The following is a 17184-nucleotide window of genomic DNA, read 5'->3' as shown; positions in this document are numbered from 1 at the left end:
TGCCAAGATGACCCAAACTATTGGGTATTTGTTTTGAATAAATTCCAATTGTCCAAATGTCACGTGATCAGTTTGCTTTAAAATATAAAGTAATATAATATAGGAACTATGACGTAAAGATTGCGAGTGTAGGAAGTGACGTAGTCTACACACATGCATTGAAAGGATTGGGCACAGACACATTTAACTTCCTGTCTAATAGAAAAATCAGGTGAAAATGAGCTAAAACATGAATAACTTGAGTTTTCTGGAAGCTCATTCTGTGATTAACATCCGTTAACTGTTATCTCCAGAAAACGAAAAAGAGCAGAAATTATTTAATCCAAATCAAATTTATTAACAAACCCCATTGTGAACCAGACATGAGAAATGAAAGCCCCAACACACACCATGGGTTTCTAAAATAAAGTATAAAGTTCGACAGATACGATAGAAGCGGTAATAAAAAGGTAAAGCCAGCTCGATGGGAGGATGAGGAGGAGGATGAAGGTCAGGAATGCTGGGATTTCTCGTCTCAGCTGTTACTTGACCAAAGGTCGGGTTTTGTCGTCGTCTCCGCACTGATGTGCTTTGTACTTTTTCACCTCAGCCATGTACTTAGACCAGGCGTCGCTCTTACCTGGCTCCTTCTGGAAGGAAACAGTGAAAACTGAAGTTTAATAAAACCCTGATCCAACCAATCAGTGGACACCGTGCAGAGACTCCCGAACTCAGACATCTGATTGGCTGATACAATAAATAAATCCTTTTTTTAACGGCATTCAAACTAAAGAACGACAGATCTCCATGAATTCAACCATAGAATTAAGTTTTAAATATTTAACGTGAACACTGAATTATAACTTTAAACCTGACCTGGAGCATTATGGAGGAGGGGGCGATTATTGATATATTGGTCAGAAATCAATCTACGATAATCTATGACATTAAAGTGTCCTATGAACAGTGACACTTTTAGTGCAACATTTCTGTAAATAAGTGTCAACATACCAATGTGAACGAATGAGTATCTCCAATAGTGCTTTCTGTAAACAACACATAGGGTCTTTCTTACCAGTAACACTTCTGTGAAGACGTACCTGCACATTTTAGTGAAAAAGCAGAAAAGGTTTTGAAAAAATAAATAAATAAATCGATACTTATCGGAAGCATATCGATAATCGATCGTGCGAAAAAATATCGCGATATCGTTACACTCCTAGTATGAATGTTTTTGTTTTGTAAATTGTTTGTATTGCTTTGCTGTGTGATGTTATATGTACAGTAAATGCATACTGCACTAACAAGACAACTGTATTGGGTGTGGACTCCAGGAAGAGAAGCAATGGCTCTATCCAAAGCTAATGGAGATCCTAATAAAAAGATACAAACACAATTATTATTAATTTTTCTGCGTAAAACCCACTAATGATAAACCGCTCTGTATTTGGTACCTAAACTAAACTGAGTATGAAACGCCTGTTCTAGACTGAGATGAAGCTGCTGGATGTGAGAAACTCTCCCATATGAGACGATTACAGGATGAAAACACATGATCTACGTCTGTGTTAGAGCTGCATCGTCCTCTCATCCACACAACTGGAGAACTACGAAGATAAGTTCGAATCTCCTGACTTCCTCTAGTGTCCTACATGTTGCTGGTTCTCTCCCCAAACTAAACTAAACTTACCCAGTGATTGAACATCATGTTCACACACACATTCATACAACTGATGGAAATATTAAATGAACTAAAAAGATTGCAGTTTCTGTTTTATTCAGTCGAGTTTCTCTCGTGACTTCAAAGCTTCTGTTTGATTTGATTCTGTTGGTTTACTTTTTGTTATTAAATATAAAATGTTTAATTTCAAATGGACAGGATAGAATTTTGTTTCACTGTCATTTATTTATATTTTGAACCTTAAAATTAAATCAAACCTGCGCTACACTGTTTTATTTACCTCCGTCTTTTTCAAACATCTTTCAGTGAATTACTGCCACCTAGTGGAATGGAGTGTGATACTCGTTAAACGCTCGACCACTTTAGTGATCATCTCACTCGGGTTAAAGTCAGAACATTTCTGAACCTCACCGGTGATCGAGTGCGTATGTGGAGTCACGGCCTAAAATAAATTAGTTCTTCTTTCTTCTTCCACATAAAAACACATTAACTAACAATAGTCAGCCATGACCCAAAACTGAGCAAAAATTGTTAAATATTCCAAAAGACATGTTGCACTTTCAACTTCAGATATTACAGAATAATAATTTATATATATGCTAATATCTGTAACAGGTGGAGATGTTAAAGAGGAAAATATTGTCCTTTTTTTCATTAAGATGCATTTAAGCCTGAGAAAACTTAATGAGAAGTTTTATCTACAAGATTAAAAACCTGCAGGATTTTCTTTTTTTAAATTTCATTTAATTTGCAGATGTTGTGATAATTTCAGGAAAATTGAGTTCTTTGAACAATTTGGAAATGTAAAATGACTGCAGTCATGTGATAAAAGCATGGGAAAATTGCGATGCTCCAAATATTGTGGAATTTCATAGAATTTGTGTATTTTATATCAGAGCTGATTTAACTGGGTTATTTGGATAACAATCAGTTTTTTCTGTCTTAACTTTCTCCCACGGGCTGAATTTGATGACCGAAAGGGCCAGATTTGGCCCCCGGGCCTTGAGTTTGACACATGTGGCATGGATTGATCTTTGGAGATTTTAATTGTATAGACTGGGCGTGTCCTAACTTCTCCAGAAGCCCCGCCCATAATCAAGGCGGTTATTTTAGATTCTCCCCCTCGTGGCAGGTGAGGAGAAAGCAGGGGTTTAGTTACTCAGTAGTGGCGTGTGAGTGTGGCGCTCACCTCCGAGTCCTGTTTCTGCTTCTTGGCTACCATGCCGGTCTTTAAGAACACACCACCTCGACGCTTCCCCACCTGGTTAGGATAGAAGACTGACACGGTTACAAGAGCCCGAGCAGGAGGACAGCCAATGAAGGAGAAAACACCAGAGCACAAGGACTACAATCCTGTGGCACCGTCCCTGCTCCCACCCTCTCTCTCTCTGTGTGTGTGTGTGTGTGTGTGTGTGTGTGGTTTAGCTGCTCGCATCAGGACGGAGTTTCAAAATGTCTGACTGAAGCACCAACTGATTTTTTTTTTTTTTTTTTTTAAATCTTGTTCAGTGATTATCTGCAGCAGAAACATTCCTAGATTGAATTTGTTTTACTCGTTTCCATCAACCAAGTGGTTTGTCTGTTATTAATCATTTCATTTTACACTTTTTACAGTCGCTGTGGATTGTACATTTAATATAGGGCAATATAGAATAAAATGGTATTTTATTATTAAGCCTGAAACTCTAGACTCACTGTGAACAAAATCACTTGTCCTGGTTGGACATTAACCTGAAAGTACAAGACTTCCTGTTATTAGAATCTCTGTACCAAAGATTAACTTGAGTAGACAAATATTAACTGTACAGATGGTTTATAAACACAGGGCAATTATTTTTGCTTTGTTCATCAATCTTTGTACTTTACATTACATCTGTAGACGATCATTGTTGGTGGTGTAATACATCAGTGTGTCATAGGACTTATTAATGTATTCTGCCTTATTTGTCTAATTAATCAACACAGCAAACATTTTCAGCTTATTGCTAAAACTTCCACTTCTCTGTTTGTTGTTTGGTTTAAAATCAGTTTTTTTGAATGATTAAAATCAACTCATTTTATTTTTCCTTTAACGAAAAGAAGTTAAGTTACTGGTCGAGTAGGCAGGATGCAAACGCTCGTTATTCTCATTTAATGAAATAATAAAAATGCTTTTCAGATTCTGTTATTTACTGTTAATTTGAGGTGTTTAGCTTAATTTTGAGAAAGTCAGAATTGAGCTAAAAAAATAAATAGAATACAATTCAATACAACACAGTTTGACCTTAAATAGGCTTATGAAAAAATATTTGGTAACACTTTACTAGAAGTTTGATACATAAAGGCTGACATTATGACATAACGCCTGTCATTAGCATGAATAAGAAGTCATGAAGGCTGTCATTAAGTGTCCTTCGTTACTCCCACAAACCCAAAAAATGCCAACATAGCTCCAAAGGTGTCATAATTTAGTCAACAACACCTTATTGATGCTAACGACAGTGTAATGTCAGCCTTTATGTATAAAACTTCAATATTTTAGGATTTTATTAAATTCTGTTACTTAATTTCAGAAGAAACTAAATGTTTCCACTTGTGTTTGTGTGTAGCAAATGTTTAGGAAATGAGCAAAAACTACAGTTTGGACACATTGTTGTTATATATTTAGAAAAAGTGTCTTAATTTCATGTTGTTTAAACAAACAGCTGTTCCTGTCCTTCAGAGTAACTGAGGGTAAAGGGATGTTTGACCTTGGACTGACTCATCTTACTGAACTGAACCCCTTACAAAGCTTGTCCCGGTGGGTGGAGCCTTCTTTGCCACTGACGCTGTCTGTCCGTGCTCCGACGTTTCTCCCACACTTTTCTCTGTGGCGTTCTTCTGCTGCTCCTCCATCTTCTTCTTGAACATCTCCATGAAGCTGCCGTCGTTGGCGAACACGTTGCCGCCCGCGGCCCCCGCTCCTCCGACCGGGCTGCTGGAGGGAGAGGCCGGGCTGTCGCAACCCGACTCCCCACTGCTGCCGCTGGCTCCGCCTGGGTGGGCTTTACTGTGAGAATCCATGGGATCCCAGGGGGCGTTTGATTCACTTACAGGGACAGTCCAACTGTGGGAAAAATCAGAGTTAGAATCAGCGTTAATGAGCCGAGTTTGTACAATGGAACAAAGAATAACAATAATAATATAAAAAAAAAAAGAAGTGAATGCTAGGGCTGGGCGATGTGGACCAAAACTCATATCTCGATATTTTTGCTCAATTATTGCGATATATGATATAAATCTTGAATTTATTACCATCAGCTGCACAAAATGTGCCACTTTAGTCTTTTTCTTCTATAAAGGACAGCATGTGTGAGTGAGTTCTTTAGTGTGGCTTGTTTAGGGGAAGGTTTGGGTTAGGGAACACTCAGAAATTCATCCAACTGGGCTTTTAATGTTTTAAAAAGTAGTGAAGGCAGCGACTCCTAAAACAAGTATTTTAAAACAAAATAAGCTATTTAAAAATATATTGACATGGGCAATATTAGAATATAAAATGGCTTAACAGTAGTAATAATTAGAACTGGGTTTACTTAATTATGAATGTTTCTTTAGTGTTTATTTTTACTTGTAATATTTCTTGAGCCTCTTCAAAGACAATAATTTCCCCCAGGGATAAATAAAGTACTACAGATTGTGAAAGAAAAATCAATCGATTTGAATAGATCGTCCTTTGAATGTCTAAAGATGTAAATATGAATGTTTACTGCTGCACCAAGTTAGATTACTAATGCTATCAATTGTAGAATCTCAAGTAAAAAATATATTCAAGTAAAATTGCGACTGAGACAGAAAAGTCAAATTTAATTGCGAATCGAATAGTTTTGGGAAATCGATACCCAGCTCTGGCAAGAAATGGTGCAAAAATGTAAACAAACGCCTCAATATAAAATTAATGTTACAATTGGACAATATGAGCGGTGTAAATAATACAAATTGCGATGATGATGATAACAATAGAGCGATTTTGTTAAAGTGTGCATTGAAAAAACGTAAATTAGTAAACAGATAAATGTTGGGTTTACTCACAGGCGCAGTCCAACTACAGGTAAATGTTGGGTTTCAAGCAGGTTTGGCCTCAAAAAGGGACAAAACTATCAAAACGAACACAAATCAAGCCACTATGTGACGCAAAAAGCTCAGGTTTAAAAAAAAAAAAAAACAATGTTTTTAGGACGAGAGCAGCTTTACCCCAAAGAAAACAAAAAGCGGGCGCTGCAAAAACACTGCGGCTCAAAAACGCCTTCGTTAATAAAAATAAATTTAATAAACCATACAGTTAATGTAGGAAACACGCCCGAGTGTGAAAATACAGCTACAGCGTCGCTTAAAGTCCAAACATTGGTATAAAACGGCAGATTTGTACAAATTTGGCCGAAGCAGCGACGCTACCTGCTAGCAGCCATTACATCCGCTCTGACGACGTGACGTCACGGCTGCAGCGCCCCCTTCTGGACGGGAAGAAAAAAGGGACAAAATTGACAGCAGAGATTTTTACAAATATGAGATGCAACTCATGGGATAGAACAAATGACATTATTAAAGGCATAATTACGAGTTAATTCAAAATGACAGTTGCAAGATGAAAAGTCGTTTGACTAAAAAGTCACAAATAAGAGTTCTAACTAGGAGATAAAAGTCATAATTATGACTTAGAAAAGTATTATTTCTTCATTTGAATTTACTGTGTAATTATTTCAGATATTTTTATTGGTAATATTTGTAATTACTATCTAAGTAATCCCAAAGCACTTTGTGTTTATCAATTGGCACTACATTGTTTTTTGCAACATGGCAGAAATGCCTCTCGACTTCTTTCATTTATGAAAAAACTTGATATTGTTCAATAGCCCAATCTGTTGTTTGATTGCTCATACATTTTTTTTTGTGCCGTGTGTGTATATATATATATATATGTATATATATATTTTTTTTGTTTGTTTTGTCTTTCAGCTTTGTCTATAATCTGTATTAATGAGAAAGGTGCCTTTTTGTTTATATATATATATATATATATACACACACATACATGACAGTACATTGTTTCCAGTTTAGTTCCACTAGATGGTGATGGTGACCCTGATTCAGGTCGTGTATGAACACATACACGGCTTGGTGTTGTGTTGCCTTATATAAAAGTAGCTTCATCTTTTGTTCTTTAACAAATGTAACACATGCAAAAAAAAAAAATATTTGAAAAGAAATGTTTCTATAAGTTGTACTTAGAATAATCACAATTAGAATAATATTAATCAAAAGCTGAGCACCTTTCATGAAAGTTCAGTTCAAATGCTGCTAGAAATTCCGACAGTATTTGAACATCTCACTCTATGTATAGCTTTATGCTTTCATTATCAAATACAATAAAACATTTAAAACGACAGCAACAGCCTCTTTAACCAGACTAATGTTTATTTATTAGATTTGACTTATTTCTAATCTTATAAAGTAGCAACTTTGCACTTTTCAGTTTACACTCATCACTGGTTTCTGACCTAAAGTGATTGTTGCAAACAAGGTTATGTATATTTACAATGTGTCATGTATATTTACAATGTGTCATCTCAAAATACTCATTAGGAAATTGTTTTAAAAGCTAGTCCAAGATGTTTCCTCCTATTGATGGTAGAAATAAAAATGCATTCCTGTTAACATTAATTGGCATTTATTTTATTTTGAAAGGCCAAATTCACTCAAGAATTCAAGGATTTTAACATGTAAAGAACAAAATTATGTACTCGAGTCCCCTGTTTATGGGTAAAGTTGCGCTTGCTAAAATAAACAGCAACATTTAGCAACAAACATTTAAAAAAAAATGTATGTGAATTTTTGTTTATGTTGCTTTTGACCAGATTTACAGCAATATTTGAGTTTTTTTTCCCTGACTAATAATGACAATGTTAAATATTAAATCTAAATCTTAAATTTGAAATATGAATGTTTGATCTAAATGTTAAATGTCACTGACCTAAACTGGCCAATGAGGGGTGCCATGTATGAATAGAATGTCGGTATATTGATACGGGCTCACGTGCGGATAGCCACTGCCTTATTTTAGCATGCGCAACTTTATAATTGGCGCCCCATACCCGTTAAGGCCTTTAAATATATAAATTAAAAACGTATATACAAGCAAGCATCAAATGTATCGCAGATGCAGAATCTGATTTAAAAAGCTTATTATTTTGTTAAAACCATTTGCAATTTGAAATTTGACTTAATGTTCATGAGAAAAGTCCAGCCCTAAGCAGCCCACAAGTTGTTTGTTTTAAAATTCAGGCCTATTGTGGTTGTGTGCAGCTTTCAGATGGCAGCGGTGATGTGGGAGTTTCAGCTCAGGCGTGTGAGTGACTGTGGGAGGAGAAGGAAAAGTCAAATCTACCCAGAGCTTCTCGTGTACGTCAGTGCTCACATCACACACGTTCCCACGGATGCTCAGTGTGGGTTGAGATGTGTTAGAGCAGCAGATCAGTGGATAACAACAAGGAAAATGTTCCCCTCATTATAAAATATATGGGGTACCGCACGCACACAGACGTTCCTTGCTTTTATAGATAGATAGATATGGGGTGCCGAATGAAAAAAACTCAGTCACTTTTTCATAGCCGACATATTTTGAACATTTAGCTCATTTTTCTTTCATTTGAGACAGAAATTAGTGTAAAACAGCATATTCTTTATCATTTTTAATCATGTGTACACAAGAAAAATGTATCTGAATGTGAATGTTAAATCTAATAGTTAAATTTTAATGTAAATTTTAAATCTAAATGGTAAATCGGTCGTCGATGCAAAAGTCCTTGGAGGGTCAGGTGTGTGGACTGTGGGCGGGGCCTCGTGATCGACAGGCGCCCCGCCCACTTTGTATCATTTTTAAACATTAATTCTTTACACTTGGCGACTGATTTAACATTTAGATTCAGATTTAACATTTAGATTCAGATTTAACATTTAGATTCAGATTTAACATTTAGATTTATTTTTTCATGTTAACACATTTTTAACAGTGACATAGAACATGAATTTGTCACAAATGAGCTCAATGTGAAGAAAATTTGATTCTGTATGCCTCATGGAATGAAGGCTTTTTAACAACAGTTCCTCTGAGTGCCTCAGATGTTCTCAAAAATTTGAATTTTGGATTTTTTTTTCTCACAAACTGGCTCTTAGCATAAGCAATAGTTCTTTTATTCGTGGTACCATTATCTAGCTCATGCAAGGCACGGTTCTAAAACTGATGCAGTTAATATCTTTATTAGCATTTATTTTGTACTCATAATCTGTTTTGTGACCTGTTCATTGTAATATATATATATATGTATGTATGTATATATGTTAGCATTAGCTGCTGTCTCTTTAACTTTAAATTTAACCATTAGTTTATACAAATGCTAGCATTAGTATGAACACCAGTAATCTGCAGCTTTTTGGTGGTTCCTTGAACTTACCAAACAGATTGTTCATATTAGCAGTTGTACTGAAATATATAATTTCAGTAATAATTTTGTGACTTATTTGATATTAAAAAAAAGATAATGACCATTAGCATTAACCATTGTCTCTAATGAAACCCCCCCCCTTTTTTTTTTTTTTTAAACTCTTATTTAAACAAATGTAGCATTAATCAACAGTGAGAATCTTTATGAATGATGACTTTAAAAAGTTTTTTTAATCCTATTTGATCTCCATAATATAAGATGATGAACAAATGGGCTACAAAAACCTGTTAGCATTAGCTATAGGTTTAGAGAATGGGTCCCTATACGATAATGCTGCTTTCTTCACATTCACACTGAGGCACAGTAACACAAATGTGGATTTACCCACTAATATTTGACTGGTTTTACTTGCACCAAAACTCTAAACATTTTCCACTGTTTCCATTACGCTCTGAGCCTTTTGGTGGTGCTTCATGTGGCTTGATGGCACGAAAACAGGCTTGAATGGTGTACATCCCCTCATATGAATATTTCTGTGTGGGCGCCTCACTTTCCACGTCCTTGGCGAAAACCAGAGGAGTCGTTATTGATGGAAATAATCTGTTTCACTACGTATTTAGTTTTCTTTAAAAACAGCTGGAGGTTAGACTGCACACACTAACCACAATGTTTCTCCTCAGGCTGGTTTGAAGTGGCTTTGTGTGTGTGTGTGTGTGTGTGTGCCTCAGCTCAAGGCAGGCTTCTTGTTTACATGTACGTCACTGACACAGTCCAAACCCTCCATCATCCTCAGATCACTGCATAAATCAAGTGAGTTTCTCTCACTACTGATCGTCACAATCTGAAGTGTTTCTGAAGACATTTCTCAACTGGTTTAATCAGACCAAAGGGTAAAAATGCTAAAGCACTGAAAGGCCTAAATGCTACTGTTACTGCTAACCTTCATTACACAGTTATTATGGAAAGATACAAATCCTTTGGTTAAAGCAGATCTAAGGCTGGGAATAATATGTTATACTTAGATTTATCTTTGCTGTTGTTGTACAAATTAAGACAAGACAAGGCAAGAAACAGGACACAAGACGGGACACAAAACAAGGGAAGATAAGCTAAGGGATAGGACAAAGAAAGACACGAAACAAGGCAAAGGGAAAGGACAAAGCAATACACACAACAAGGCCAGACAGGCCATAAGAGAAGGCAAAGCTAAACAAGACATGAGACAGGACACAAGACAAGACGATGCTAGACGGGACACAAGACGATGCTAGACAAGACACAGGGCACAAGACAAGAAGAGATGATGCTAGATGGGATACAAGAATGACACAAGCCAAGGAAAGCTAAGGAAGGGATAGGACAAAGCAGGACACAAGACGGAACACAAGAGAAGGCGCAAAGCTAAAAAAGACGCTAGACAAGACACAGGACAGGACACAAGACAAGAAGAGATGTTGCTAGATGGGATACAAGAATGATGCAGGATAGGACGAGATGAGTGACGAAACAGAATGAGACGAAGCAAAATAAGTTAATGGGGAACTTCTGGTTCTTAAAGCAGCTCATACACAATGCTTAACATTGTTAAAATGTCTTTTTTAAAGCTCTGAAATGAAAAGATAAGGATGCAAACAACAGATTTTATTTGACTGATGATTATCTGCTCATTTTAAAAGTGAAGACTACTATTTCTGTTGCACACACATTTGTCTCTGCCACAGATTTGCTCAAAATCTGTTTTGATTTTTGATTTTTTTTTTTTTTTTTTTTAAGATTGATCATCAGGAGTCCAATGACTCACTCACATAAAGGACTTTCCCTGCTCATATTTGTCCACTGATGCCTCCCCTTCCACCTTCTCATCCACCCACACATGCTTCAGACGCCCCCGACATTCCTGGTGCCATTGTCACTTCCTCATTGTGTGCAGTCTGTGCCATTACACCATCCTCCTCCTAAACATGATCTCTGGAGGAGCCTCAAGCTGCTCCTCCAACTGCATCTCCTTGGAGAAAACTGGAGTGGGTTTTTGTGATCGCTTTAGATTTTTTATTTTTATTTTTTAACAGTTACGGTAACAGGAAACGATAACTCATTTCGTCCTCTTGTTTGCAGATCAGCGCTTGGTTAATCAATAACCTCAAAAGTAAATTCCTCAACAGTCAATAAACTGCTGTAAACCAAATAGGAGGTATAAACCTCTGTGCCTCACCCAAAATAAGCGTTTTCAAACAGAAAGGCAAGATTTAAATTTAATTCTGGGATTAAAACAAGGAGATATTTCTGCTTTTTATTTCTTTTTAAAAGTTAAAATATTCACTCCTTTTGGAAATGAGCCTAAGCAAAAACACTTAAAAAAAAAAAAAAAAAAAAAAAAAAAAGTATATATATATATCTCCTCTTTAAGTAAATATTAGTTATTGATTCTCTCATTCCCATGTCCTTTTTTATTTTGTATTGTCTATGTAGTTCTACCTTAGTTTGTTTTGTGTATGTATTTTTTTAATCTGTGCACTTCCTGGTTTGTTCATGCGTTTAATAAAGCATTACAAAAAGAGAAAAAAAAAACCCCTCCTTTCTTTACCTGGGCGGGGGTTCCCAGAAATCCTCTTCCGTGACAACGGCACACTTGCATACCCAAATATGGACAACCCCGGTGCGTAATTACGCACACGCTCCATGCGTAAGGCAACAATAAACAGATTCTGCTTGCGTAAGGAGTCCTCAGAAGGAGTACTGAATGTTAGAAATTCTCCTCGTTTCCACTTCTGTACCCGTGTGTGTGTGACATAAAAAGCACAAACTCCATTTTTCAGATTATGTTTTCAGACGTTTTTACTTAAATACACATCACAAATATAAAAGACACTGTAAACATTAGACATCAGGTTTGTCTGGATCAACCAGACAAGCAAGAATAATTTACACAATGAAGAAATGCATCAGATGCAAAACGAAAAATAGACTCAGGACAACACATTATCCCAGTTTTTAGCAGTAAACTCAACTTCGAGGGCCAGCTGTGCAAAGTAGTCTACATCAGCACAGCAGAAATGTATTGATAAAGTTTTCATGTAACCCGAGGGCAGGAGTGTCAAACTCAATTGAACCAGAGCAGAAAAATAATGACATTTAAAGAAAAAATAAAATAAAAATTTAAAATGTTATTTAAATCTATTCATTATTTTTACAGCCTCTGGTCAACAAAGGTATTTTTCAAATATTCTCAGTGAAAACTTTAAACTATTAGGTGTTACAAATCAGCAGAATTCTCAATAGTCACATGCTGTGGCCCAGCTCGGTCTAACGATAAGATGACAAATGCCAAAGTTCCGACGGACTTGAATGCAACACCCAGTGCACAGAGATGCTGCATGTTGTCAAAGTAAGAAGCATGTTTTCAAACTGCGACATATGGGGAGGAAAAGTCATTTAAAGTAACAACTTTGCAATTTTAGTACACACTAAAGTTGTTTATGGTATGACGAAAAAACACTTTAGCATTTAAAGTCTGTCCCAGGTGAAAGTGTAGTTGATAACCCTGCCCTATACAGGGAACCGCACCACTGGCTGGGAATCCCCGTTCTACAGGACTAAATGGTTCAATGAGCGGTGTCCAGCATCCGACAGCACCATGTCAGTCCGTGTCAGTCCACAGAGGCGTCCACGCCTCCGGCAGCAGCTCGGTTAAAAAGTCTCTTAAAACGCCTCCATCTTACTGGTGAGCATCAGCTGACAGCCGCTGCTCACATGCGTCAGCACCTTCTGCTTCAGCTGCGCCACCTGGTCCCGCAGAACCGACGCGGTGCTGGAAAGCCCCGCGTTGTCGCTCTTCAGCCCCTTGACCTTCTCCTCCAGCCGCGCGATGCGCTCCAGTTTGCGTCGCCGACACTTGGTCGCTGCCAGTCGGTTCCTCAGGCGCTTCCTCTCCGCCTTGATCCGCTCCTGGGACTCCAGGTCGATCGGGGACATTGGAGGGGATGACCCGTCGCTACCCAGCAGGTCCGGCACGGTCTGCGGCTCCTCTTTGAGCGTGACCAGCCGCTGCGCGTGCGGGAACTGGGCGTGCGTGGAGGTGTGCTGGTGCGGCAGGTAGCTGATGGTGGCCGTGGGGAAGCTGGAGGCGGAGGACAGGCTGGGGTTGGGGCAGTAGGCGTTCAGGGTGGTGTAGATGGGGGGCTCGGGCTGGAACCCCCCGGTGCCAGTCGCTCCTCCGGCTCCGATGGACACGTTGGGAGGGATGTGGTTCATTTTGTGCAGCTCGTCCAACGCCTTCACAAACCCTTCTGCGAAGCCCTCCTGCTCGTCTGTGATGCCCCGGTTGTAGAAGTACTGGCCCGGGGTTGGGGTAGTGATGACCCCCGTGCTGTTCTGGATGATGAGCCTCTCCAGCTCCGGGGAGGCCAGCTTCAGGGAGTTGACGTCCGGCGGAGGACCCTGCTGGTACGGCTCTGTCAAGTTCAAATTCATACCGTGCTTTAGCACTTTGTAGTCGTGCATGGCTGCGTCTGAGTGGCCATAAGCCAGAAACGAGTCGTCATGATAGAAAGGCTGCTCCATCTTCGTGGACATAAAGAAAGTGGATCTTACACAAAGTCAGTGAACGTCCCACAAAGCAAACAGTCCAGGTCTAGTCTGTGGATGGCCCACCTCCGATACTCCGGTATGCGTCCTGGAAACCAGAGGCTCGCGCTTTTATACTGACACGGAGACGCTCGTGGTGCCGGGGGCGGTGCGGGGCTGCCATTGGTCCGTTGGCCCGAGCCACGCCCCCGAATACCACCGTCCGGTGACGTGACTGCCGGGAAGAGAGACTGTAAACACTGAAGGAGAGAAACACACGTTTAAACGGAGGAAAGGTCGTGTTTCAACATGTTTCATTGCTTTCAGTTTTCTACTTTTATTTTATTTTTTTCAATTCAACTTTGATTAAGTTATGATGTTAAAAACCTAACTCATCCATCGATCAGCTTAGTTTCTTTAAAGAGAAAAGAACATTAATTTGTTTAATACAATAGAATACACCTTTATTAATCCCCAGAGGGCAAATTCACGTTTGCAGCTACGCAGTACATACAGTATAAAATCAGAGAGCAAGAACAAAGATAAATACTAACATAGGATTAATAATATATTTAGATTACTATTTCAAATCCCCTTTACTTATCTCTACCATAATGATCCATTTATTGCTATTGTAGTGAGCAAATTTTTCATTTAGTTGTTTATCATATATCATAATTTATATTGTTTTTACATTTCATATTTATTTGATTAATATTCTAGCACACCATATTGTCGTATAGTCTATTAGTTCTTCAAATCAAAGAGAAATATTGGCTATAAAGTACATTTCTTATATTCACTTTTGTATTTTTTTAATCTAATAATACAAAGCACTTGGTGGTAAAATATGTTGTCTTTTAAAAATCAATTTGGAGATAAACGTTATTTTCTCGTTCTCTATTTTATAACAAGAGCTTTATCTTCTCATGATAAACATCTATGAAGTTGTAAATTTAGCTGCTGTGTTTCCTTCTTTCACACTATGATGATCAGAGATCAGCGGCTCACTCGATTTCTGTTTCATTGCATGTGAAACGAGGCGTGCTCTTTATTTACAAGCGTACAGCAGAGGAAAAGGATGTCCATATATGGATGCAGCAGTGACGTGGCGAGAGGATCGGGAAGCCACGCCCCCTGGGTTGCTTTCCAAGCAGCATTCCAGATCCCTTCAATAGGAAACCAGTCTGGTCCATGTGTGGGGCAGTCTGGGACTTTCTGCCCCTCACTGGGTTACACAAACAGTAACATTAAGTCAAATAATTTATTAAGAATAGATCAATAAATACATAGGTTAAACAGATAAAATGTTCCTTTTAATAGGCAGAACTACCAATTTATTTTCAAAAGGCTTCTTAAAATGTTAGTGAAAAATTACAATTTCTTAAAAAATATATATATATATATATAATTTGTCTTATGTGATTTAAATAGATATCATTTTTATCTGTTTTTTTTTTTTTTAGGCTTTAATATGCAACTTTTTAAACTGTGGCGCTATATCACAGATCAGTTTACAATAATGACCAATGTGAAGATCAGAGTTGGGGTCATTGGGGACATTTTTCAGTCACAATTACGTTTTTAATTATCCGTGTTCAATTACATTTCAATTAAGATTACACTCACTAGCATTTTTCCAATCATTTTTTTTATCCTCAAAGTCAACTACAATTGCGCTCTCAATTACTTAAGTTCAATTAAAATGAATCACAATTACTGAGCCTGAAATAAATAACCAAATAAAAGTTAACCTTCCTCTTGTTTTAGCTTTTTGCTAGCATATCTTATGAGAACTGGTATTAAATCAGCTGTAAAATACACTAAAAACAAACATCTATCATCTAATTTCTTTCCTATGTATTGGTTACCTTGTTAGGCTTCCTAATCAATGAAAATATAGGTTTGAATATTTTTGGTGTGGGCATCTGAGCCTTTTTTGTGCCAGTATGCACATATATATATACCTGTGTGCATGTATATTTACAGAAAATACCTAAGGGGTTTGTCTATTATTTGTGTGTATTTTTGGAGGCATTTTGTGGTTATCATTTCTTAAATCCACAACAAGTAGTTCCAGTGTCTGCGTCATGGGGGGACATTCGCGGGCAGTGCCCCCCCCACTCGCACACTCTTCCCACTACAAGGGGAGCTTTTTATTAATCAAAGATATCTGATTGGCTATCACAACTGACTGTGTCCATTCACTGACAGCGGACGGGAGTCTGCTCCATAGATACAATATAATGTGACGTAACTGTTTAACGTTTGTGCTATTGAACGTACCCTAGAGCTGTTGTTAAGATCAGCCAATAGAATATGTCTATGGTCTGCTCTGTTGATTCACGTGAAGTCACTCACATTGCTGCATCGCGACAAAGTGAAAGCGCAAAATTCAGAAAAAGCTCACAGAACTACGGCGTAAAAAGTGGATTTTAAACCTATGTCTGCGGTCGGGAGGAGCAGAGTCTGCTGATGCCAGTGTCTGTAACGGCCACTTCGTCAGAGGGTTTGTGCCACCCCGCAGTTTTCTGAATGCCCCCTCTTTTAATACCGCCTGGCGCCGACTCTGTGTAGTTCCCCCTGTAGACACAGAATGTAAGAGCACGGCAACTTCTGGCAGTATTTGGAGGAATTGATTTTGTGCTGCACTAAATCAGCTCTAGGGCCGCTTGTGGCCCCTGGGCCGTCAGTTGTTCCTGTCTGTTGTGGAATATCACAGACTGTGGTTGGAGCCTCCAGCGTATCTGCCACAATAATAAACCTGGGTTCACTGTTTCACCATGTTTGGTTCACAACTTCAGTGATACTTGACCAATGAAGGAGTCCCATTTCTATGTTGGCCTTCAACCAACCAATGAATGACCAATAAATGAAAGCAATAAAATTGCTGATATGGCAAATGCAAAGCTTGCAAAGAAAGTGTCCCATTGCTACTACCCCCAAATAACTGCAACAATATTCAGGGTCAATTACAATTGTAATTGATAATTAATTACACTTATAGTGTTATTAAGTTTAGATAATTGAATTTGTAATTGTCATGAAAATTCTATAGAAATTGTCAATTAGAATTTAACCCCAACCAGGTTACAGTTCTATATGTACAGTTCTACATATGTGTAGTTAACAATTATTAAAATATGTTCCATATCTTTTACCATTAAAAAAAATAATAAATAAACAAATCGAGGGGTATAGTGAGACGCCAACACCAATAATATAAAAACCTATATTTTCATTGATTAGGAAGCCTAAGAAGGTAACCAATAGTTAGGAAAGAATTGAGATGATAGATATTTGTTGTCAGTGTATTTTGCAGCTGATTTAGGACGTGAGATACTAACAGAAAGCAAACACAAGAGGAAGGTTAACTTTTATTTCATGCTCAGCAATTGTGACTAATTGTAATTGAGAATGTAATTGAATTTTTGAGGATAACAAATAATTGTAATTTAACTGTAATTGGATAAAAAGCTGTTCACTTTAATTGTAATTGGATTA

The 17184-nt window shown here is 37.8% G+C and overlaps 2 protein-coding genes across 3 annotated transcripts; both read right to left on the bottom strand.

The window, feature by feature from the left end:
* Positions 1 to 313: 313 nt before the first annotated feature.
* On the bottom strand, positions 314 to 6130 carry trir (telomerase RNA component interacting RNase). Of its 2 annotated transcripts, none has more exons than XM_028456102.1 (4): positions 6071 to 6130; positions 4427 to 4745; positions 2850 to 2921; positions 314 to 629 (listed from the first exon to the last, which is right to left on the bottom strand). In XM_028456102.1, the coding sequence occupies exons 1-4, from the start codon at positions 6082 to 6084 to the stop codon at positions 522 to 524; spliced, it is 513 nt and encodes a 170-aa protein (XP_028311903.1). In that variant the 5' UTR covers positions 6085 to 6130; the 3' UTR covers positions 314 to 521. The 2 variants fall into 2 exon arrangements, with proteins under 2 accessions (XP_028311903.1, XP_028311904.1); XM_028456103.1 differs by having other exon boundaries at positions 5708 to 6122.
* Positions 6131 to 11925: 5795 nt separating this feature from the next.
* Positions 11926 to 13797, bottom strand: junbb (JunB proto-oncogene, AP-1 transcription factor subunit b). The gene has a single exon (XM_028456121.1). The coding sequence runs from the start codon at positions 13687 to 13689 to the stop codon at positions 12817 to 12819; it is 873 nt and encodes a 290-aa protein (XP_028311922.1). The 5' UTR covers positions 13690 to 13797; the 3' UTR covers positions 11926 to 12816.
* Between the last annotated feature and the right edge of the window lie 3387 nt (positions 13798 to 17184).

The sequence above is a fragment of the Gouania willdenowi genome, chromosome 8 (genome assembly GCF_900634775.1).
Source record: "Gouania willdenowi chromosome 8, fGouWil2.1, whole genome shotgun sequence".
NCBI lineage: Eukaryota > Metazoa > Chordata > Actinopteri > Blenniiformes > Gobiesocidae > Gouania > Gouania willdenowi.
This window is presented reverse-complemented; position numbering and strand designations above follow the sequence as displayed.